General features: G+C 42.1%; 1 protein-coding gene and 1 long non-coding RNA gene across 5 annotated transcripts in view; one reads left to right on the plus strand and one right to left on the minus strand.

Moving 5' to 3' along the window:
• Window positions 1-7,922, plus strand: part of LOC133617822 (uncharacterized) — a 34,222-nt gene extending 26,300 nt beyond the window's left edge. The window contains exon 4 of the long non-coding RNA XR_009817070.1: window positions 6,244-7,922. This is a non-coding gene — a long non-coding RNA (uncharacterized lncRNA). The remainder of the gene's footprint in view (window positions 1-6,243) is intronic.
• slain2 (SLAIN motif family, member 2) lies at window positions 1-24,703 on the minus strand. 4 transcript variants are annotated; one of them, XM_061978073.2, is made up of 9 exons: window positions 24,018-24,703; window positions 16,812-16,954; window positions 13,258-13,428; window positions 11,634-11,807; window positions 11,216-11,569; window positions 11,003-11,149; window positions 7,860-7,898; window positions 6,234-6,447; window positions 1-6,164 (listed from the first exon to the last, which is right to left on the minus strand). In XM_061978073.2, the coding sequence occupies exons 1-9, from the start codon at window positions 24,455-24,457 to the stop codon at window positions 6,104-6,106; spliced, it is 1,743 nt and encodes a 580-aa protein (XP_061834057.1). In that variant the 5' UTR covers window positions 24,458-24,703; the 3' UTR covers window positions 1-6,103. The 4 variants fall into 4 exon arrangements, with proteins under 4 accessions (XP_061834057.1, XP_061834056.1, XP_061834059.1 ...); XM_061978072.2 differs by lacking the exon at window positions 7,860-7,898 and adding an exon at window positions 8,553-8,639; XM_061978075.2 differs by lacking the exon at window positions 7,860-7,898.
• Window positions 24,704-25,586: the final 883 nt, after the last annotated feature.

Genomic DNA, 25,586 nt, shown 5'->3' on the forward strand with positions numbered 1-25,586 from the left:
TTAAAATAATTCCACTTTTATTTGAAATGTGACTTTACACAAAGAACTCAATGTCATGTTTGTAGATTTAAAAAAAAGGATCAAATAAAAAGTGTCACACAAAAGGTGTGGTTGGTCTTTTTGCGACATTCTTCCCACTGAGTCTGCACATTGACCGAGGCACCTCTCTCTTAATAAATAGTCGTTATTTAAAATTTGCACAATGAGTAATAAGCTATAAATATGAAGGCGCATATTCAAACATTTTGAATAATTATAATAATAAATGTATTGATTTCATTACAAAAATAGGCAGGCAGGCAAAAACAAATCAGTTAAAGCAAAGATGACGGTAAACTTTGCAAAACCAGAAATTGGCACAACAGAAATGAAAATGAACAGACACTTGAGATCATGTGACACTTTTAAAATTAGGCACTAGTTTAACAAACCACCACACCAATTTAGCATAAGAGCTTCCACAACATTGACACACTTTTGTCTTCTTCTTCTGGCATCGTCAACCTTTTTTTTTTTTTAATGTTTAAACCATGAATGACACTGAGAAGTTGTCGGAGGGGATGTGTGGAATTCGAAAAAATAATTGGCTGAAATTGTAAACAAAAACAAAAGTGGCAAAAATGAAGCTAGTTTTGATTGTGATGTCGTCATTGTGTCCCAGAAGAGCAAAGATGGCTGACTTCTGCCAACTTAGCCTCAAAGTGTACGACATCACCATGTGCTCTGATAGTCGATAAAACAATCAAGCCTGTCATGGTAATAAGGGGGTGGAGTGTCAGTGCCACTGGTTTTGTCTTTCTTTTTTTTGTCACCTTGGATCTGCCTGAGACTTTCAGACCTGAACCGTAGCAAAAAGATCAAAGCACTTCATGAAAATCTACTACTTGAGCCTTTGGAAAGACAGCAACTGAAAAAAAAAATTGCTTTGGAGCGTTAGCTTGCAATCGAGTTTCAACATGTGAAGGAAAAAATACTGATAAGGACGTGTGACGTCTTTTAAAGGGGATCCTCCACTATTTGGACACAACTTATTAGAGGAAATGCGCTGATAAAACGTATTAAAATACAATGTTGGAAAAACATGGGTGGCGCCAGCTTGTTTGTGACATCACATCGCAGGCTGTAGTTTGCGAGGTAAACATCCCATCTGGAGTCAAATGTCTTTTTAGCATTAGCGTTATGGTGGAGAATTTAGAAGAGATGGGAACATCCTGATTCACCGCATACAGTGCATCTGGAAAGTATTCACAGCACGTCACTTTTTCCACATTTTGTTATGTTACAGCCTTATTCCAAAATGCAATGAATGTATTTGTATCTTCTAAATTCTACACACAATACCCCGTAATGACAGTGTGAAAAGTTTTTTGTTTAGAAATTTTTGGTAATTTATTAAAAGTGATTGGCAACACTGAATTGGTCCTAGTGTGTGAATGTGAGTGTGAATGTTGTCTGTCTATCTGTGTTGGCCCTGTGATGAGGTGGTGACTTGTCCAGGGTGTACCCCGCCTTCCGCCCGAATGCAGCTGAGATAAGCTCCAGCACCCCCCGCGACCCCGAACGGGACAAGCAGTAGAAAATGGATGGATGGAGTAAGAAATCACACAAGTATTCACAGCCTTTGTGCCATGAAGCGCAAAGGTTAGCTGAGGTGCATCCTCTTTCAACTGATCATCCCTGAGATGTTCCTACAGCTTAATTGGAGTCCACCTCTGGTAAATTAAGTTGGTTGGACATGATTTGGAAATACACACCTGTCTATATACAAGGTCCCACACTTGACAGTGCATGGCAGAGCACAAACCAAGAATGAAGTCAAAAAGGTTAGCTCAGGTGCATCCTCTTTCAACTGATCATCCTTGAGATGTTCTTAATTGGAGTCCACTTTGATAAATTAAGTTGGTTGGACATGATTTGGAAAGGCACACGCCTGTCGATCTCTATGGTCCTACACTTGACAGTGCATGGCAAATCTAAGGAACTGTCTGTAGACCTCCAAGACAGGGTTGTCTTGAGGCACAAATTCGGGCAGGAATACAGAAAAATATCTGCTGCTTTGAAGGTCCCAATGAGCACAGTGGCCTCCATCATCCATAAATGGAAGAAGTTTGGATCCACCAGAGGAATCATGCACAAAGAGTTGCGTGGCTTTCCTACTAAATATGGAGGTACGATCCAATCCAGAAAAAGGCGTATACTATTAAAAATTCCCATGTATGAAAGTGTACATTTCTTTGTTACATCGCAATCTACTAGAAATCGACCACAGACTTGTGTGTGGCTTGGCACACCCAGGCCGCAGTAGGTTGTTCATACACTATATTGCCAAAAGTACTTGGCCACCTGCCTTGATTCACATATGAACTTGAAGTGCACTCCCATTCCTAACCCATAGAGTTCAATATGATGTCGGTCCACCTTATGCAGCTATTACAGCTTCAACTCTTCTGGGAAGGCTGTCCACAAGGTTGCGGAGTGTGTTTATAGGAATTTTCCACCATTCTTCCAAAAGCGCATTGGTGAGGTTACACACGGATGTTTGTCGAGAAGGCCTGGCTCTCATTCTCAGTTCTAATTCATCCCAAAAGTGTTCTATCGGGTTCAGGTCAGGACTCTGTGCAGGCCAATCAAGTTCATCCACACCAGACTCTGTCATTCATGTCTTTATGGACCTTGCTTTGGCACTGATGCAGTCATGTTGGAAGAGGAAGGGGTATGCTCCAAACTATTCCCACAAGGTTGGGAGCATGGAATTGTCCAAAATGTTTCGGTATCCTGGAGCATTAAAAGGTCCTTCCACTGGAACTAAGGGACCAAGCCCGACTCCTGAAAAACAACCCTACACCATAATTCCTCCTCCACCAAATTTCACACTCAGCACAATGCGGTCCGAAATGTAGCATTCTCCTGGCAACTTCCAAATCCAGACTCGTCCATCAGATTGCCAGATGGAAACGCATGATTAATCACTCCAGAGAACACGTCTCCTCTGCTTTAGAGTCCAGTGGCGACGTGCTTTACACCACTGCATCCGACACTTTGCATTGGACTTGCTGATGTATGGTTTAGATGCAGCTGTTCGGCCATGGAAACCCATTCCATGAAGCTCTCTGTGTACTGTACGTGGGCTAATTGGAAGGTCACATGAAGTTTGGAGCTCTGTTGCAACTGACTGTGCATCCGCTGACCCCTCTCTGTCAGTTTACGTGGCCTACCACCTCATGGCTGAGTTGCTGTTGTTCCCAAACTCTTCCATTCTCCTATAATAAAGGAGACAGTTGACTTTGGAATATTTAGGAGCGAGGAAATTTCCCGACTGGATTTGTTGCACAGGTGGCATCCTATGACAGTTCCACGCTGGAAATCACTGAGCCCCTGAGAGAGGCCCATTTTTTCACAAATATTTGTAGAAACAGTCTCCATGTCTATTTTATACACCTGTGGCCAGGCCAAGTGATTAGGACACCTGATTCTCATCATTTGGATGGGTAGCCAAATACTTTTGACAATATAGTGTACGTCTCTGATAGGCACATCAATCAGTCTGAGGAATTAAAGTTGGCACTTTTTACGTGAACTTTTACCCAGCATCATGTCTGTATGTTGCTTAAGTCTCCACAGCCTGTAGAAATGTGCGTAGAACAGCTATCAAGTTGCCGTGAGGCAGCGCACATTTCCACGCCAACGTCCGTTTGGATACATCTCCCCTTTGCCGTGAAAAAAAGGGCATACGGCAGGTTTTTGTGCATATGCAAGCTTAGTACATGAGGACCCAGAACTCTTCCTAGAGCTGGCCCGCTGTCTAAACTGAGCAATCAGGGGAGAAGAGCCCTAGTCAGGGAGGTGACCAAGAACCCGATGGTCACTCTGTCAGAGCTACAGCATTCCTCTGTGGAGAGAGGAGAACCTTCTAGAAGGACAACCATCTCTGTAGCAATCCACCAATCAGGCCTGCATGGTAGAGTGGCCAGACAGAAGCCATTTCTTCGTAAAAAGTTTGCCAAAAAGCACCTGAAAGACTCTCAGACCATGAGAAACATAATCCATGGTCTGATGAGACAAAGATTGAACTCTTCGGTGTGAATTCCAGGCGTCATGTTTGGAGAAAACCAGACACCGCTCATCACCAGGCCAATACCCTCCCTACAGTGAAGCATGGTGGTGGCAGCATCATGCTGTGGAAATGGTTTTCAGCGACAGGAACTGGGGGACGATTCAGGATAGAGGGGAAAATAAATGCAGCAATGTACAGAGACATCCTGGATGAAAACCTGCTCCAGAGTGGTCTTGAATTCAGACTGGGGCGATGGTTCATCTTTTAGGACAACTCTGTAAATGTCCATGAGTGGCCCAACCAGAGCCCAGACGATAATCCGATTGAACGTCTCTGGAGAGATCTTAAAATGGCTGTGCACCAACGCATCCCATCCAACCTGATGGAGCTGCAGAGGTGCTGCAAAGAGGAATGGGCAAAACTGCCCAAAGATAAGTTTGTGGCATTGTATCCAAAAAAAACTTAAGGCTGTAATTGCTGCCAAAGGTGCATCAATAAAGTATTGATTTGAGCAAAGGCTGCGGACGCTTATGGACATGTAATTTCTTAGTTTTCTATTTTTTTTTATTTTTTTTTAATTGCTAAATTTTCTAAAAAATAACTTTTACATATTGTCATTGTGAGGTATTGTGTGTAGAATTTAGAGGACAACCATTAATTTATTCCATTTGGGAATAAGGCTGTAACATAACTACCGTATTTTTCGGAGTATAAGTCGCACCTACCGAAAATGCATAATAAAGAAGGAAAAAAACATACGTCGCACTGTAGTATAAGTCGCATTTTTGGGGGAAATGTATTTGATAAAACCCAAAACCAAGAATAGACATTTGAAAGGCAATTTAAAATAAATAAAGAATAGTGAACAACAGGCTGAATAAGTGTACGTTATATGAGGCATAAATAACCAACTGAGAACGTGCCTGGTATGTTAACGTAACATATTATGGTAAGAGTCATTCAAATAACTATAACCTATAGAAGATGCTATACGTTTACCAAACAATCTGTCACTCCTAATCGCTAAATCCCATGAAATCTTATACGTTTAGTCTCTTACGTGAATGAGCTGAATACAATTTTTTGATAATTTACGGTAATGTGTTAATAATTTCACACATAAGTCGCTCCTGAGTATAAGTCGCACCCCCAGCCAAACTATAAAAAAACGGCGACTTATAGTCCGAAAAAAACGGTACATACTTTCCAGATGCACTGCACAAACATTACATATTATTACATATTATTTATCCTTTTCGTTTTCCTATCAAATATTTGGTTATGTGACAAACACAGGAAATGAACAGTAATTGAGACACGAAGAAGGGGTAGAATTAAATCGACTCGGCTCCTTTTCAGACTTGCTGAATTGTGCAGGTGTAAACACGTAACACAACTTTGTTCAGCATGTTTGAATATGAACTAAAGTTTAGTAACTAAACTATGACCATAGGAAATTAACTAAACTAGTAACTATGACAATATTAATTGTTTAGTGACATAATTGTGTGATGGCAAGCTGGCGGCTCCCGTGTTTCAACAATCCTGCTTTTGGAAGATGATGAAAACATCCACGCACTCCTAAAAAGAGATACTTGTCCAAACAGCGGAGGCTCCCTTCGAGTAATAAATTAACTTGTGCATTCTCTCTGGGTGCTTTTTTACAAGAGGAAAGATTTATTTTGAATGTGGCCGCCGTTCTCTATTGGCATTGTCACGAAGGTCACTCACAATTTGTTAAGAGGTCGCTCCGTGTCTTCCCAGAGGTCACGGAGAGTAAGGAAGGCGACGTGGGAACATTTGAGCAACCCAATGAGGCCAGCGAAGCAGGCAGGCGTTTGTTCTTTGGCGTTCTCTTTAGGCCGTTTGCATGCACGCATCCTGGACACGATGGGGGGGGGGAGTCCTTCTTATTCCTCTTTTTTGTTTTGTTCTAATATATTTCTGGGGCATTGTCATTGAAAAGTCATCAAGGTAGATAAAGTGCCATGCGGTCTTCCTCCTTATGTGTGAGGGGTGCGCCCCCTGCTGGCTCCCCTCAGCAGCACACTAGTAGCCCTCCCTCAAGTTGTCCCTGGTGCCGCTGTAGATTCGCGGAGCTGGAAGAGATCTGAACGAAGAGTCAAGTTTAATGCTATTCGATACGAGTGATGTTTTTGTTTTTATTCTTTTGCTTTACCTGCGTACAGGCTGTGCCAACTTGCTTCGCGGCAGAGGGATGCCCCCACCGCCCGCCGGGGTACTAGGGCGAGGCAGGCCACTGCGGGGTGGAGCCAGGGAGCGTCCGGGTGTGGAACCGGCGACAGAGCCGGGGTTGACCGTGGCCTTGACGGGCTGCCTCAAGGCGAGAGGCGAGGGCGTGGCCGGAGTCCGCAGCTTACTGGACGCTGGAACTGAGGAGCGGAAAGACAACATGACACGACACACCTGGATGGAAGCTAAGTGATAAATGTTGTCATGACGAGCGTGACAAAGAATTGAACAATGTCAGGAACAAAACATGAAGTATGTCTTCATCCACCACGCTTACCATGAGAAAAAATTCTGCCTAAACTGGGTGGCATCATTACCTCTGCCAAGGAGGCTATGCGTTTTTAAACTTTTCCTTATTATTATTGTTTAATGCAGGCGTGTCAAACTCATTTTAGATCGGGGGCCACATGGAGAAAAATCTACTCCCAAGTGGGCCGGACTGGTAAAATCACAGTACGATAACTTAAAAATAAAGACAACTTCAGATTGTTTTCTTTGTTTAAAAATAGAACGAGCACATTCTGAAAATGTGCAAATCATAATGTTGTTGTTTTTTTACACTTACATGTTGCGGTTAATAGTATTCTACCTTTATTTGTCGTTATTTATATTTTCAATCTATCAAGCTAAAAAAAAGTATATCAAAATCAAATTACAGCACGATATTTATGTAGTTTGATCATTTTCCTTTACTGAAGTGGTGACATGTGGTTTATTTTGTACATATGTGGCATCATCTACAAAGATACAAAGAATTGCTATTGCGTCATCCAGTGGACACATTTAGAACAGCTGTTTCTTTCATTCAAAAATTTGCAGTTAATTTTTATACTTAGCAAACTCATCTGGCGGCCCGGATAAAACCTGTTCGCGGGCCTGAGCCGGCCCTCACGTTTGACACCCCTAGTTTAATGCTTAATAGTTTTTCTAACAAAATGTATAACTTCAAGCTACTGTGTCACCGACTCAGAATTACAAGAAATAAACCAACATGTAGGAATAGTTGTTTAAAAGATCAGATAAAATATGGATGTTCTGGCTGAATAAGATGACTGGTGTTCATGGCTGACACTCACATCTGTCTCGCACATGCGCATGCCCGTCGCACGTGCACATACACAAAAGGGATATATGAGAACGAAGGGATTTTGAAAAACGGATCGCATGGTTGCGATAGTCCTGTTTGACCGGTTAGTATAATTATACCCGTTTTTAAAATACCGGTGGATATAATACTTGCAGCTTGTTTCAAAGTTAGCGCACTCTGTGGATGGTTGGTTCTTAGAATGCATGAACCTAAACAACAAAAGTATATATGCAGAGGTTAGGTATTGTGTTTAATATGTGTTTTAACTTGCACAGTATCGGCTCGGCGCAGGTGTACTGAGAACATGGCGCACTGGTGGAAGTCTGCCATCGACCGAGTGCCATTCCGGTTCTTACTGTGATGACATGCGCGACACAGACACACACAACCACGCTGAGGGGGAGCCACACAAACATGACAACATCAACAACAACAAGAGTCATGAGCCAGTCAGTAAATACTCACTAAAGTCACCTTCGTCGCCAAAGCAACAGGAAAGCGGGACTAGACAAAGACAACAGAGACAGGCCTTAGGTCAGTGCGGCGAAAGGCGGGCCAGGGTTAAGGGGTCCGAGGATGTGGTTCATAACAGATTTGAGTTTTGCCTGAAACAAACTTGGTGAATCTGTTCAGTATATTCTTCTAACAGACACGTATGTGCTATTCTAAACTCAAACAGGACAATCAGGTGAGCCAGTAAATGTTCATATTAATCAATTTACTTAATATATTAATACATATAACCACACGGAATAAAGAAATGAAAGGATTTTAGCATGTCATTAATTTATTCAGTAATGAGACTTCTCATTAAAATGTCTTTTTACTGCTGTGCTATGCTCACTAGCTTGTTTATATCAGTATTCAAGTGTTTTTGTTTTTTTATTAGCCCCGCGTTTCAGTCGTTATTTCGCAAACGTTTTCCTGTTAACATTTTTGCGCCGACCAATACGAGAAGAAGTCATTCTGCGACCCATTTATATGCGCTTGGAATTTTTGGAAACACAACTGATTCAGATCAGAGAAAGAGGAGCCGAAAGTGTGAAAGCAACCCTCCTTAGCGAGACTTCCTCCTCCTCCCTAATGATGCGGCATGAATAATCCACCATTTCATCCACCCTGTCCACCAGTGAGTGTATGACGCTGGTTGGCCGTTACCTCGCCGGGCCGCCGGGCTTTGAAGGTGCTGTTTGGATTTGGGGGCTGAGACAGAGGGGCTTGAGTGTCTCAGGAGCTGAGGTGCTGCTGTTGGAAAATAGACACTTTTTCAGCACGGCCGTTCACTTCCACTTCCCGGCAGTCAAAAGTAGAAAGAGGCACTGAGGGGCCGGCAGTGCAGCTTGCATGCCACTAGAGGGGGCCACAGCCGAATCTTTGCCAGCCCATGAGATCCAGTCTGATAGCCAAGCCACCAGCAAGTAGAAGAGGGGGCGTGGTTTAAGAAATACATGCAGTCAGTGCCAAAGCCAAAGAGTGTATTTGTTAAAGATAGGGATCTTGTAACGGTATAAAAATCTCACTGTATGATATTATCACGGTATTGAGCCCACGATTCGATATTATTGTGGTATATGTATACAACCCCCAAAAAGACTTAAAAATGTTAGTGTGTATAATAAAGTGGCTAATGTGTTTAAGATAAGCACCCTTACTGTATTTGAAGACAAACATAATGCTCAAATGTGCTAATCATATTTACTACTATAAACAAGTATATATGTGCGTGTATACACATACAGTGCAGGCCAAAAGTTTGGACACACCTTCTCATTCAATGCGTTTTCTTTATTTTCATGACTATTTACATTGTAGATTGTCACTGAAGGCATCAAAACTATGAATGAACACATGTGGAGTTATTTGCTTAATAAAAAAAGGTGATATAACTGAAAACATGTTTTATATTCTAGTTTCTTCAAAATAGCCACCCTTTTCTCTGATTATTGCTTTGCACACTTTTGGCATTTTCTTGATGAGCTTCAAAAGGTAGTCACCTGAAATGGTTTTCACCTCACAGGTGTGCTTGAAGCTCATCGAGCGAATGCCAAGATAGTGCAAAGCAGTAACCAGAGCAAAGGGTGGCTATTTTGAAGAAACTACAATATAAAACTTGTTTTCAGTTATTTCACCTTTTTTTGTTAAGTACATAATTCCACGTGTTCATTCAGTTTTGATGCCTTCAGTGACTATCTACAATGTAAATAGTCATGAAAACAAAGAAAACACATTGAATGAGAAGGTGTGTACAAACTTTTGGAATGTACTGAATATATCTGTATATATATATTAATACTTTAAAATACTTTCAATTCACTGTTTTTAAACTGACAATATAAACATCCAGTGTAACAAATGTAAAGCAACCATGTTCACGTTAGTGTCTTTCAACTTTTGCTTCAGAGAAACAGTGTCCTCTGTAGTGAACACATTTTATCCCTTTGGAAAAGTTAGGTGACGATTTAATGTCTAATAATGCAAATACTTCACAAATTGATGCTTGGCCACGTTGGCATCAAATATATTTTCCTGGTGACTGTTAATCAAGTATAACTTATCATATTACTTGTGTTCCCGGCAGTGCAGTCACCAAACTTGTTTTTTGTCCCCGCTGCCGCCTGGCGCATTTCCTACTTAAAACATGGGTAACAAACCCATTTAAACCACAAGTTGATTCAATGTTATTAAAATAAAATGTGGGTTAAAACATCAAAACTTTTGAACGGCTTTATGTGTCGCCTTGGAAACATTTTGCCTTGCAGTCTACGCAGACAAATGAGGTTGTGTTTTCGCCAGGGTTTCTCTGTGCGTTAGCAACGTGACTCAAAAGGTTAGTTACATTTTAATAAAAACTCCAGGAAATGTCCGAAAAAACAACCCTTTCCTTTTCCTTTACGACAACCCACACACGGACTGCACATTCGCGCTACACAGGGAATTTTGGGAGTTGTAGTTTACTCCCAGACCGGCCAATTCATAAGTGCCAGCAAAAAACTACACTGATCAGGTTTTCATTGTATACCATCACACATAACAGTAATATTGTGGTGATTTTGATACTGAAATACCGCGGGGTGTTTATATTACCGTTACAGTTTGAATTAAAGATGAAGAGTACTTGTGTTAAAAAAATTAGGCCACATTGTAAGTGCATAAAGACATGTTGAATAAACTGAAGCTTGCCCTTTGACGTCCCCTGTGCTGAGCCTCTTGTAACAGAGAGGGATTACATCTCCCGGATTAAGAAAAACACCATTAACTTCATCTCGCTTTAAAGGATTACATCAAATGGATATTCTACACGCTTGTGTCGCGATGCTAATCTCCTCCGAGTACATCAAACCTTGGCTGCCGCTGATTGGAGACACTTTCCTTCGAGGTGGGAATAAGACGAGTGTGTGGAGAGAGGAACAATTGTTTACCAGCCCTGCCAAGCATTTGTAGCGTTTTGTGGTGTTTATAACATTGCTGGTTAGCCGCAGCAAGACAAGTCTGTGAGAGCAAATAAATATGTTAACTCTTTTCCCGCCACACAGTAGAACACTGCTGCTTGATACTGACAGGTTAAAGCGGTAAAGAGTTAATAATGTGCACGTGTGTGGTCTACTTACGAGCTGACGGGCTCTGGTGTCGAGGAGACCCGCCGTTTGGCACCTGCAAGTTGGACTCACAGCTTCGGCTGTTCTTGACGGGCTCTGGGGCCTGAGGTGGTGCTGCAGAAGAGCGCGTGAGATTGGGAAGACTACGACGCAGTTTTTCTGTAATGACAAAGAAGGAGAGTGGGTTTACATATGGATGGCATGTCCTCTCTGCCTTGTGCTCACCTTCGTTCTTCACCACATTGGTCTGCAGCTCGTGGCCGTGTCCCTGCAGCGAGTGGCGAGGCTGCTGCAGGCGGCTCATGACGGGCTGAGGTGATCCGCGGCCATGGCTGTACTCAATGGAGCGGGCGGGGGAGCGTGAACGGGGTGAGTTCCTGGGGGAGGCGCGGGGGGAGTGGCGAGGGGAGGGGCTGAAGCGGTTGGCGGGCAAGTGGAATGCCGGGTGCATCGCCTCCTCCTCGTCCTCCAGGCTGTGCGCGTCCAGCTCCTGGTCGCTGAAGGTGCTGCGCCGCAGCGAGTGGCAGGACGAACCCGAGCTCCGCCTGGATGCCGAGGCGGCGTAGTCCTGTCTCAGACCTGACGACGAGCACGGTTACACATCTGGAAATCTGCTTGCAAAAAGGCAGAGGACGCCACTTACTTTCTTCCTGCATTCGCGCTAGAATTTGGACGTCGTTGACGTTGTTGAGTTTGTAGGTCGTTGAGGAGCCAACGGAGTCTTCGTCCATCTCGGAGGTGCTCAGCTCGCTGTCCACTGACGACTGCGGGCTGACAGCTGGCGGATTCCTTTCTGATGCCGCATTTCGCTGATGTGCTGGAGAGGCATTACTTTGTTTTTAGAACCCAGGCAGTATAGTTGGGTTATTGTCATCTTTTCTGCAAACTACTTATCAGTATTATACAACCTTATAGCACCCTTATTTATGGTACTTAGGCCTTGTTTCCACTGCAGGCCAATTCTGATTTGTTTTGCCCATATGCGACTTGTATCAAACGTTTTCATGTTAGTGTGAACAATGCAAGTCCAAATTCTTCATATCCAACCCAGGCCTCTTTTGTATTTGGAAATAAATAGAAAATTCAGTACAGGCCAAAAGTTTGGACACACCTTCTCATTCAACGTGTTTTCTTTATTTTCACGACTATTTACATTGTAGATTGTCACTGAAGGCGTCAAAACTATGAATGAACACATGTGGAGTTATGTACTTAACAAAAAAGGTGAAATAACTGAAAACATGTTTTATATTGTAGTTTCTTCAAAATAGCCACCCTTTGCTCTGATTACTTTTTCGCATTCTCTTGATGAGCTTCAAGAGAGGTGTGCTTGAAGCTCATCGAGAGAATGCTAAGAGTGTGCAAAGCAGTAATCAGAGCAAAGGGTGGCTAATTTGAAAAAACTAAAATATAAAACATGTTTTCAGTTATTTCACCTTTTTTTGTTAAGTCCCTAACTCCACATGTGTTCATTCGTAGTTTTGATGCCTTCAGTGACAATCTACAAAGAAAACGCATTGAATGAGGAGAAGTTGTGTCCAAACTTTTGGCCTGTACTGTATATACACGACGTGTCCTAAATGTGAACGCTCCCGCGCTCTGGTCACATACATCCGACTAAAACGTCATCAAAAAGCAATAAGCGGCAAAATAGACTGTTATAAAATAAGTAGTTGACAGCAAAGCAGAAAACAGGTGAAAGTAAAATGTTTTAAGAACTAACATGAAACTTCCACCACTCTTGTCTTTGACTGCTCGCCCAGACACGCTCTTGAAGCAGACATCGGTGCAAAATATCCTGTAAAACTGCTAGAGAACAAAATACTTGTCCTTATCCTTTTTGTTCTTCTATGTGTGGTTCAGAAAATGTTAGCTTTGATTGCACAAAATCCTTGAAGTTGCCACAAATGTGTCAGAACTGAGACCGACTAGAGATAAAATAATCACATTAGGAATCGCATTTATTTTCTGGCAATGTGAACGGCCACTAAAACGATCGGATTTGATAAAAAAATCAGAATTGGACATCTGACCCTGCATTGTGAACGTAGCCTTGAAGGGGGATTTGTGGACAGAGAATGCGTGTGACAACAGGAAAGAATCTTTGTCCTTTTGTTTACTCTGGCCTTCATCTACTTACATAGCCGAACATGAATGTCATTAATAACGTTCCAGACTGTACGCTGGCAGCCTAAACTAAACCATACCATTCGGTGGAAACGCTTCTCCAATGGCCTACGATTAACATCTTTTCAGATAAGTTGTACCTGCATTTACAGGCATCAGCTGCTGCCTGACAACGGGCACCTTGCTGGGCGTGGACGAGGGCGAGTTGAACCCGCTGCTGTAGGGGCTGTTGGCGGCGTTTGTGCAGTACGGGCTACCATAGTTCACCTGCTGGTTGTAGCTGCTCCCGTAGAGACTCCTCCGCTTGTTGGCTGCAATGACACAGAATCTGAATTGCATCATCTGGAAAGAGCATGCATACTGTTGTCTTCCAAAAAAAATTGGAAGCTGTTCTAGCTGCAAAGAGCGGAGGGGGCGTGTGGAGTACAAAGCCGACATTGTTTTGCTCGTAGTCTATTAAAGCGTATGGCGAGCATACGCGCACACTTCCACAATAGACCGCATTCAAGGGAGAGCACAAAGCAAGCGAGTGTGAGGTCTCAAGTCATGAGCTTGGCGCGGACATGATGTGCACGTCTTGTTCTACTTCTCCCTCTCATGCTGAATCTGGATCCACAGTTACTGATCTGACACGGCTATTTTTGCGAGATCACTGGGCCCCATTCAGCAACTGTTCTTAAGAACAAATTTTGTTCTTAGGCCCAATTATGAAGTTTTTAAAAAGATTTTTGCATTCACCAATGTTTTCTTAGCTGGGATTTGTTCGTAGGTAAGAACAAAATCTACGAGTACTCCAGAACACTATTAGGGTGGCCTATTTGTTCTTAAGGGTGACAAGTTCCCTTACTTCCGTTGTCTAATGTTGAATTAATATCATAGATAGATATAGATAGATAGAGATGGATAAGACAGACAGACAGACATATAGCAAAATGAGCAATATATAGACATTTCCCTCACAATCATCAATTACCTGGGCGTTGATTTAGTGATTGGTGACTCTTTAAAAGACTCAACTCACACAATGGCAATGCTTTTGCTGCTACTGCAAGATGCCGCAGATCGTGCCCTGGGGAGGGAGCGCATATTTCACGACCTTGTAGACCTATTTGCCCGAAGTGACGAATATTTATTTGAACGCTTTAGGCTACCTCAGCAGTCCCTCCTTTCTTAAACTTACGTTTTGACATTATGTATTTTCCCCGCAAGACAATACGAATTTCTCTTCTGTAATCTGTTTGTGTTTTCTCCGTGTGTTGGATGTTCGGCTTTTCCGCCGGAATTGTGCCCTTATATGGGGAATTAAGGGCATTTAAATATGCAAATTATGGAATTAAGGGTGTTTACATATGCATATTGGGGAAATAAGGGCGTGTTTATATGCAAATTATGATAGACACGCACGCGCTAACCATTTGGCTTTCAGCAACTTAAGAACAGCAGGTAGGAACAATTGGGCCGTTTAAGAACACGTCATGAATTTGAATGGAATCCTCTTACGAAATCACTTAGGAAGAAAGATAAGAGGAAAAGTAAGGAACTTATTGCTGAATGGGGCCCAATGTGAGAGGATTCTCCTTTGGGGATGTTGATGTTCCCACAGAAATGAGTTAGATCAGCTGCTTCCTTTTCCCCGCATCATCCCCACCCCCACTTTGTCATCCTGCATTATTTAGGTAGTGGCTGTAGCACGGGTGGAGTACAAAGGCAGTAGACCATGTCGCATTTAAAACACACTGGGATTTTTTGGGAAACTTTCAGGTGTAGAACAGGAAGCTTCACAATTAGAGCTCAAGTTGTTTTTGGATCAGGGAAGCGCCACGCACTTTCGGGACAGAACAAAAAAAAAGCGGGTTTAAGACTAACGGCACTGAGCGGATAATAAACATGTCCTCAGATCCTAGCGTCCTACAAGACAAGTTGTCCGAGTACTTTGTGTAGCAAGCTGTGATTGGCGTCACGTAGCACGGAGCGACAGGACGCCGCGTCGTTCACCAAGCACCCCACAAGGACAAAAAGAGCCTGAGGGACGTGTGGGGTGGCGCTTCTTTGGCCGTTCACTGGCTGTGAAGTAATGCAATAGGACAAAGAATGGTGAAGGAAGGACAGTGTGGTGGTTAAGTGGTTAGCACTGGCAGCGAGAAGTTTTTTGGATAAGCTGTACAAAAATGGGCTGAAGGTGGAAAACATCTGTTAGGTTGAATACCACAAAGGAGAGTAGACTAAAAGCCTGTGTCAACAACACCATGGTCTGACCCAGAGCGCTCCTGCTCTTGAGGCGTGCGTCAGATAAACTCAGACAGTCATTTTAAACATGTCTCCTCCCTGTTGTTGCTTGTTGTGTAACTAAGGCCAAGCAGCAGACAAACTGCTCCCGTCTTCTTTCTGTCGCTAACGCAAACTCAGCACCATGGCAACATGCTTTAGCGAGCGGGTGCGAAGGGAGGAAAAAAATCGGGGAAGGCGTGTCCGAATGAAGATGTTCCGTGTGTCACTCCCTGACATGAGTCGCCTGGAGGGTGACGTGACCCTTCTTCCTCGCTTACACTGATGATGTCGCTGCTGGTCACACATCAGCAGAATGTGTTTGTCCACTGCCTCACTCCCTAAGTATTTGACTGCAGGTCCCCGATCACGCCAGCAAATACCAACAATGGAGGAGAGCAGGGGTCTTTTTATATTTGTTTCTTACATAAGGAGACCATTTTTAAGCTCTACTCACACTAGGCCATCCGTAGCAAGCTAGACTTTACCTCACCTGGTCAGTGCTCATTCTAAAGGTTCCTGTGTCGACCCATTTGCTTCCCCTATCACTTCTAAATTGCTGTATTATTGCTATTGGCCTGACTTTGTGGATTATTTTTAGTCGTTCTGACAATTTCAGTGTTTTGTTTTCCAAATTGCTGCATTATTGCTATTGGCCTGACTTTGTGGATTATTTTTAGTTGTTCTGACAATTTAAGTGTTTTGTTTTCCATATGCGATCTGAACGCAGCTTGCTGGAACGATGCAGCACATTAGAGATTGAGAAGTATAACACAGCAGCTACTCCAAAGCTCCAGAACTGGACTGTGTGTTTGCATAGTATGTAAAAAAAAAAAATTAAGCAACTATTATTTTGGTTTAACTGTCCAGGTGCAGATTGTTGCACGACAGAATTCACGTCACACTGGCTGTTTAAAAGCGTCACATGAGCATACCGCTGTCAAAATAGAAACTGACCCTTCCCAGTAAAGCCACAAGGAGGCGTGCCCCCCTGCCTTTCGCAGGTCAAGGACCCCACTATATTTAGTGGCGGTCAAAAAAAAGTCAAGTCGGGTACTCTCATAGCACAACATAACACTGAACCTTAAACTAATCAGTATTGCATGCTTAATGTTCTGCAATATAGACTTATGGAAGACGTATGAATAAATACAATTCAACAACAATAGCAGGGGTTTGGGGACCCAAAGGACCCATGTGCTTTGGACCAAAAAGGCACAGGATTTATTATGGACCAAGCTGGATAAAAGTCAGTGGGTGCTCCAGTATCACGCAGGATACCCTACCCAACAAACAAAATCAAACTAGTGCATGTTCCTCTTTGTCACCTGTCAGAAGTTTAGTTTTCCACACCAAAGCAAGAATCATATTGGATCTCCTCGTGAATTTTAAATGATCAAGATGTATACTGGCTAGCATAAGTCATTACCTGACATGGTGACGTCCAGTCTGTGGATGAGAGAGCGCTTGGCTAACTCCATGTCGGGGCTCGGGTTGTCAAGAGCCTGGCGGCACCACACCACAGGGCTCAGCGCTTTCTGCAGAGGACTGTTCAGTTTAGCCTCATAAAGCCTGAAAACACAACCAGCAAAAAGTTGAAGCCATGCATTACTTACAGTGTTCGTCAATTTACTGCGTGGGAACAGTCTACGGTAATAGCTGTATTTTTCTTTAAAGTGAGCCAGATTCCTCTGAACATTTGCTGAAGGAAAAGTTAGCCACAAACAAACTGTGCTGCAGTAGAAAATACAGTCAGCGACCACAAGAGAGCTGTATTAAAATTGTTTGCTTTGTCAAAATAATACTCAAACTAGAGTGATACTGTCAAGCTATTTAGCCATGTTTTTTTAGGTGGTACAGTTCAGTACAGGTCAACCCGGTACTGTTTGAAACGGTAAATCCTGATATCAGGCTTGTGTTTGTCGGCGGGATGACACAAAATAACTGTGATTTCAACAGAGAAGAGGATAGATGGATGGTGAAAATTGATCTAACCTATAGTATTGGTTATAGAAATGCAAACAATTCTGTATCCAACTGAACCAACTGACTGGGCGGGCTTTCAATGCATATTTAATTCTTAGTTATAAGGCAGGGATAGGGAACCTGTGGCTCTTTTGATGACTGCATCTGGCTCTCAGATAAATCTTAGCTGACATTGCTTAACATGATAAGTAATGAGAAATTCCGCTCGTAATCAGTGTTAAAAATAAGGTTCAAAATATAAAACATTCTCATGCATTTTAATCCATCCATCCCTTTTCTACCGCACCTGTTCAAGAAGTTGCATTAATGGTAAGAAGTATTTTATTTATTATTGGTTAGCTTCAAAATAACAATGTTATTAAAATAAAAAAGAGACTTATTATACTCTAAAAATGTTGGTCTTACTAAAAAAAAATGCATGCATTTAGTTGTATTCAGTGTTAAAAAAATATTATATGGCTCTCACGGAAATACATTTTAAAATATTTGGCTTTGATGGCTCTCTCAGCCAAAAAGGTTCCCGACCCCTGTTATAAGGCATCAGTAAAAACAGTGACTAGCCCGAATTAATGTTGACTAATGGCTCATATGATAAGTGAGAACAACCACTTTAAATACACTGCTTGCAGCAAACTTTTAAGAATAAACTGGCTCTTGTCCAAAATTGAAAAGTCCTCAGCTTGCTTGTTCTTTTTTTTTTTTCCAACAAAAGCGGCACAAACGAGTGTCGACACCATTCTAAAAGATAGGACCAGAAGAAGAAAGAGGAATTTCCCACTGCAAAGGCAAATCAGAATCAGCAGCTGTCAGCTTCACTCACAGCCGTTCAGGATGCCCCATGTGATGAAACGTTCCAAGACATTCTGTGGCGTATCAACAACACAGCCATCTTGCATGTGGAACATCAACTTCCTACTATGAACACAAACATGAAGATGCTGCAACTAAATGAAGATGGCAGATGCCACAAAGGAAGTTCAATCCAGTCGGACGGTGAATTCAAAGGTTACAGGAACTAGCGGAGCGAACAGGAATGTGGTGGCAAGATCTACTTTGGATCTTCTAAATAACGCAAGCCATCCTGTGGGGAAAAAATGTGTGCCCATAGGAAGCATCCCCACCCAAGCCGCTGACATGACTTCTCAATACTTTCAGGCTACTTATGTGGGCAGTGTTGTGTCAGACAACTCACTCACACAGATAATTACCGGTAGGTGCTTTTCTGGTACCTCGTAAATTAGACATTTTTGTACTCTGAAGTCCTTGATGAACCAAAACATCAGTTATGTCAATAGAAAAACACTCTAAAAAGGGAATTGCACTTTTTTTTGCAATGTTGTCTGTCATTCACAATCCTTATGTAAAACAAGAACATGTATATTTTTCTCTTTTTATGCATTCTAACTTCTAAATAAACGCTAGCAAAAGTTAGCAAACAAGCCTATGAGAGTCTCTATAGTCCACCTATAAAGCTCTCTAAAAACACCCAAAACCCGCGATCAAAGTTTTATATAGCGTATTTTTCGGAGTATAAGTCGCAACGGCCGAAAATGCATAATAAAGAAGGAAAAAAACATATATAAGTCACACTGGAGTATAAGTCGCATTTTTTGGGGAAATGTATTTGATAAAACCCAACACCAAGAATAGACGTTTGAAAGGCAATTTAAAATAAATAAAGAATAGTGAACAACAGGCTGAATAAGTGTACGTTATATGAGGCATAAATAACCAACTGAGAACGTGCCTGGTATGTTAACGTAACATATTATGGTAAGAGTCATTCAAATAACTATAACCTATAGAACATGCTATACGTTTACCACACAATCTGTAACTCCTAATCGCTAAATCCGATTAAATATTATACGTCTAGTCTCTTACGTGAATGAGCTAAATAATATTATTTGATATTTTACGGTAATGTGTTAATAATCTCACACATAAGTCGCTCCTGAGTATAAGTCGCACTGCCGCAACTGCCACTTATAGTCCGAAAAATACGGTACACGCTATAAGTACATGTGTAATGTAGTAACAAGCACATTCATATTAACATTTCATTATTATGTATTTTGCTCATTTTAAGAATACGGCGGTATCTTCATTTTACAGACACATTACATTGTTTGCTTTTTTCCTTTAACAACAACACTAATAATTGTGCAGGGTTCATGAGAGCCAACAATGTATGTTAAGTTTAGACAAAAGATGATTCAGAACCTTTTATTTTTAAGCCTGAATATAATGAGGATGAGCTACTAGTTTTAGTATATTTGGGCTAAACAGATTCAGCAAGCATCATGCAGAAATATTGCTAAGTATTAAACAAGATAAACAAACTACAGACATAATAAAACAATCACTTACTGCACGTCTGCGTTTACTGGTATGAAACTGATGGGATGTTCATATCTTAACAAAGGGGTGGAAAAAAAAAGGTGTCAAACAATTGTCTTTTCGTGTCTTTCTTGCAATCTCTGAGTCTAAGTTGGATGTCAAAGTTTACCAACTTATTGCTTTAAACCTTTTAATATCCAGGTGAGAAGCACCATAATCTAAAATCAACTTTTACCAGCTCAGTGACATTGCAGCAGCTCACTGGCTCAAAATGTCAATATAGCAGCATAAGCTAGTTAGCGCTCTGTGATCACGATGCGGCTAAAAGTAGTGTGTCTGTGTTAGCGCTTATAGTAACAATATTGCTAAAACTTGGTTAATATTTAGGTCACGCCTTGTTGTTAGATGGCTTTGTGGGTGCAACCTATTAACTGCATTGTTAGCCACCTTGTACTTGCCGTAGTTTACGTCTGAGAATGCATAAAAAAGAAAGACTTCTTGTCTTACAGGGATTGTGAATGATAGCCAACATTTTTTTTTAAGTTCAGTTCTTCTTAAAGCCTTGTTTACTTACAACAGTATTATTGTTCACTTTGATACCCAACCCTAACCCATGTTTTGTTTCTACGTCCAACAACAGCAATTAGAGAGCAGACTAAATGGAATATTTACTACATCCCGACAAACTTAAATACAACATTTGTGATGGATTACAGCCTGACGTGACCCAGCCCGTTAAAAAAATGAATCACTGAGCTTTGAGGCCGTCCTGCGAGGAGAAGGCTAGTCTTTCCGGGCTGGGGCCTTACGCAAATATAACATCAGACTGCTGTCGAGACTTTTGTGAGGTACAATCCTGCCTTTACAAGCTAAATAACCTAACAGAGATGGACAGTGGAGGGCAACTCATAAGCACATTTTTTCTGTTCTGCTTTTCGCTTTGGATCCCGGGAGCTTCAGCGGCCAACTTGTGTTTGGCTACAGGGAATTTGGAGGAATGTAACCATGGCTGCCGGGCAGAAAAACAGCTCAGATGCACTGATCCTCTAAAGCAGGGGTCCCCAACCTTTTTTGCACCAGGGACCGGTTTAATGTAGGCATTATTTTCACGGACCGGCCTTCCACGTGTGGCAGAAAGATATAAGAAATAAGTGCATGAAAAAACTCACCATAACATTCAATTAGTGGGAGCCCCTGGCCTTTTCCCTTTGCAAAGAAGCTCTCCATAGACTTTTGTTTGTTGCTAGTTTTGGGTTATAGGCAATGTTCCCTCTAATTGCGCACTGCTCAAGTGTCCTCTGCGCACGGCAAATCTATGCCACGCACAAAATCAAATAAAAAAATAAGCGCATAACAATTTTCGACACGACACGACAGAGAAAACAGTTTTCGTCATCATTGTTCAAATATTGTAACGTCTGTTGAGACGCTTTGAAGACATGAATTCCATCGATCACTTTACTGAGCAAAACTCTTTATTGTCGGCCATAAACACATCACCAAAACAGTAGTAAAAAAAATTATATCTAGCAAAACTGGTCATTTCAAACCAGACCAAAAGCAACTTTGTTATATCAACAGCAGCCGCTCGCTCTTTCTCACTTGCACCAACATGCACATTTGGCACTTAGCCAGTGATGCGTTTACAGCCACACAAAAAGTCGGACAACTCCAATACCACACATAGTGTCATTCCAGGTCGTTACACTATGATTTACCAATCAAATGTGTGCTAATAATAAGGGACGGCGTGGCGCAGTGGGAGAGTGGCCGTGCGCAACCCGAGGGTCCCTGGTTCAATCCCCACCTAGTACCAACTTCGTCATGTCCGTTGTGTCCTGAGCAAGACACTTCACCCTTGCTCCTGATGGGTGCTGGTTAGTGCCTTGCATGGCAGCTCCCTCCATCAGTGTGTGAATGTGTGTGTGAATGGGTAAATGTGGAAGTAGTGTCAAAGCGCTTTGAGTACCTTGAAGGTAGAAAAGCGCTATACAAGTACAACCCATTTATTTATTTATTTAATTCTAGTGTCCTTTATTAGGAATCTTAATTTATAAATATTAATCATGTTAGTATATTAAATAAATACTAATAAAAATATATTTTTTACAAACAGGAAGATGCAGGAATGTACACATGATCCCCTGCTTACATCTCATTGTGCAACATGTGAATGTTTTAATGGGAACTAAATGCAATGTCTGAAAGGGTTACAAATTATTTCCAAAGCAGGACCTCCACCCAGACAAACAATACAAGTACACAGTTCATGAAAAACAATATTTTTTGTTATTGTCATTGTAAGTGGGCCTAAACACTTATATTAGAAAATAACCTCATGGAAATGACTGCTGTCATATGATTATAATAATAAGAGAATGTTGTCTGTCTATCTGTGTTGGCCCTGCGGTGAGGTGGGGACTTGTCCAGGGTGTACCCCGCCTTCCGCCCGAATGCAGCTGAGATAGGCTCCAGCGACCCCGAAAGGGACAAGCAGTAGAAAATGGATGGATGGATGGAGATTTAATGTGTTATTTAGTCAGGTTTGGGACAGGTGTGCTGCTGGTGTAGCCACAGTCTGCACGTCTGATGTTGCTCACATGGGCTCCACTGAATGCTCAGGGAGTTTTTGCGTTTGCTCACACACATGAACAATTAGAGGGAACATCGGTTATAGGTGATACATCACATTCCAGGACAAGAGCATGGACGTATAATAAAGCTAGAAATACTTGACATACGTTCTTATAGATTTCTGTGGGTTACTATTTCCATTCTAAAAGTTATGTATTCATATTTGGTGCAATATTTAATACGTAGATACACTAATATTAGCTTTTTTGGTCCAATTTTCCATGCGTAGATACATCCGTTATTGCTAACTACTTGTGTAATAGGACGATGTGCAATAACACCAGCACTTTAACTTACTAGGCCAGGGGTCGGCAACCCGCGGCTCTAGAGCCGCAAGCGGCTCTTTAGCGCCGCCCCAGTGGCTCTCTGGAGCTTTTTCAAAAATTTATGAAAAATGGAAAAAGATGAGTGGAAAAAGATATATATTTTTTTTAAATATGGTTTCTGTAAGAGGAAAACGTGACACAAACCTCCATAATTGTTATAAAGCACACTGTTTATATTAAACATGCTTCACTGATTCGAGTATTTGGCGAGCGCCGTTTTGTCCTACTAAATTTGGCGGTCCTTGAACTCACCTTAGTTTGTTTACATGTACAACTTTCTCCGACTTTCGGGGACGTGTTTTATGCCACTTATTTTTCTGTCTCATTTTGTCCACCAAACTTTTAACGTTGTGCATGAATGCACAAAGGTGAGTTTCGTTGATGTTATTGACTTGTGTGGAGTGCTAATCAGACATATTTGGTCACTGCATGACTGCAAGCTAATCGATGCTAACATGTTATTTAGGCTAGCTATATGTACATATTGCATCATTATGCCTCATTTGTAGGTATATTTGAGGGCATTTAGTTTCCTTTAAGTCTTCTTAATTCATTTTATATCTCATGACACACTATCTGTATGTAATATGGCTTTTAATTTTTTGCGGCTCCAGACAGATTTGTTTTTGTATTTTTGGTCCAATATGGCTCTTTCAACATTTTGGGTTGCCGACCCCTGCACTAGGCCAAAGGAGATGTGTATTTTTTTCCCCTTCAGCACAATTATTATATGCAACAATTTAGCACTTCTTCATCTGCCTTATGCATATTAATTCCTATGGTCACTTTGTTCCGGATCTACCCTGATCTTAGGTCATCAACCTAGCTAGATGGAACCTAGCTTTTGGCTATGATTTGGCACCTTTACATTTTATATGTTTATTAATGTGCATTGTCCCATGTGACAAAGACGTAAGAAATATAGCAAATGGCGACTTCCTATTAGGAGTTTTATAATACATCTATGAACAAGCTTATTGGTGTGTCTGGTGGGACTGGCCAAAGTTAAGTAGGAGAAAATGCGGTCGGTTATAAATGATTTAATGTCTCTGTGCGGCCCAGTAGCAAATGCGTCACGGACCGGTGCCGGTCCCCGGACCGGTGGTTGGGGACCACTGCTCTAAAGCACCACTGTTGTACCAAACCAAGCAATGTGCCGCATCATAACAACTGACGAGCAGCTGAGAGGCCAACTGTGTAGAGTCCTAAACCAATGCAATGCGAATTGTAAGCTGGCAGTGGACACCCCAGACTAGAGTGCATGATGACACAAACATTACAGGACGATAGGGTCGTCAATGTGGTGCGTTCACGTACACCCCAGCTGTCAGGAGTCTGGTGGCACTCACCAGCTGTCGTCATCCTCATGCAGACAGTCCATGTCCTCCAGGTCTAAGATCTCCACCTGGTCCAAAATCGACGTTTCGCCCTCGTCGTCCGAATAACGCGAGTTCCGGCTCGACCCGCAGTTGGCGGCCGAGGCTCCGTCGCAGCCGTACGCCTTCCTGAAGCTGACGCCGTCGTAGGACAACCGCGGGCTCCGGCAGCGGCGGTTCTCCAACAGGTCGCCGTAACCGCCCGTGCCGGCGAACCCCACCCCGGGGAAGCCGCCTGTATCGCCCGCCGAGAGCGACGACGACTCGTAGCCGGCGCTGTGGGGTCTGTGGTGGCCGGACATCATCATGGAGCGACCCCGGAGCTGCTCGTTTTGTTTCTCAAGCTGCTTGACCAAGTCCTGGAGCTTCCGCACCTCCAGGTCGGCGTTAATGTTGGAGTTGATGTCCTCCATGGTGGCTTCTCCGGCCCCGGGGAAGAAAAGGCGCTGGCCGGGCGGTTCGAGTCCCCTTGTCGGTTCCTCTTCAGTTACCTTCGCGACGTCCTTCGTTTCCGCTGGAGACACGTCGTTCAACTGCTTTGGTTGTTTTGTGGACTTAAAAAGCTTAACATTGTCTCCTGGGTTTGTTTCTCGGCCATTTCCACAACACACGTCACGGCGTTTGAGAGGCCACAGGCACTGGGGGCTGACGTCACCGCAGGCGGGAGCGCGCACGTAACCAACACCTATTTTGCGTGCTCGCGACCAGACAGCAAATTATCTGTTTGCGCAACAGAAACGTAACTTGCTCCTCAAGCCTCTACATTTGATTATTCAAACACATTTCAGCTTTAAAACACGTAATAGTAATAATAAATAAAATAATTATATAAATATTAACAAATGTCATGTTGAATACACTACACTGTCCATATTATCTATCATAACAAACAATTGCATACTTGTCAAATTGCAACCGTTCTACAAACTTGAATGCACCATATCCATACTATATTGCCGCTTTTATATTTTGCAAATATATAGCATCGACTGTTCTTAGCTTTTAAGACATCTGTTGTTTTTCTTATTGCTACTTATCAATGTGTCAATCATTGTTCTTTATCATGTATTTTTGTTGCCATACCGCTGTGATATCGCACAAATAAATCAATTAGATATGAAATAATGGACGGCCTTAAAATTACTGGTAATAAAAGAAAATAAACACAGGGAATGCTTATTTACACAGTGTTTCTTCAGGTGTCAGCAAATCTAATGTAATGTTTTTTAATGCCACTTAAAACAAATCTATATTATATATTAATAGTTATAGTTCTAAAGCTTACAACTGATAGTGTAGACAAAATTGTAAGCATTTGACTGATTATCTTGAATAGAGAAGTTTAAATCAACTGTTACTCTAGTGAATTACAATTGGCTCACAAGACTGTTAAATCTGAGAATGTTTTTTTTATTTATGTAGCTTTCTCTAGTGGTAGCAGTTGCTGCCAATTGTGGTGGCGACAGCCAAAGTTGCTTTGTTGGTCACGCCAACTTGTGATTATCCAATAGCATGAGTGATTTCACCGCATTAAATGTGTTT

This window comes from Nerophis lumbriciformis, linkage group LG18 (assembly GCF_033978685.3).
Source record: "Nerophis lumbriciformis linkage group LG18, RoL_Nlum_v2.1, whole genome shotgun sequence".
In the NCBI taxonomy this organism is placed as follows: domain Eukaryota; kingdom Metazoa; phylum Chordata; class Actinopteri; order Syngnathiformes; family Syngnathidae; genus Nerophis; species Nerophis lumbriciformis.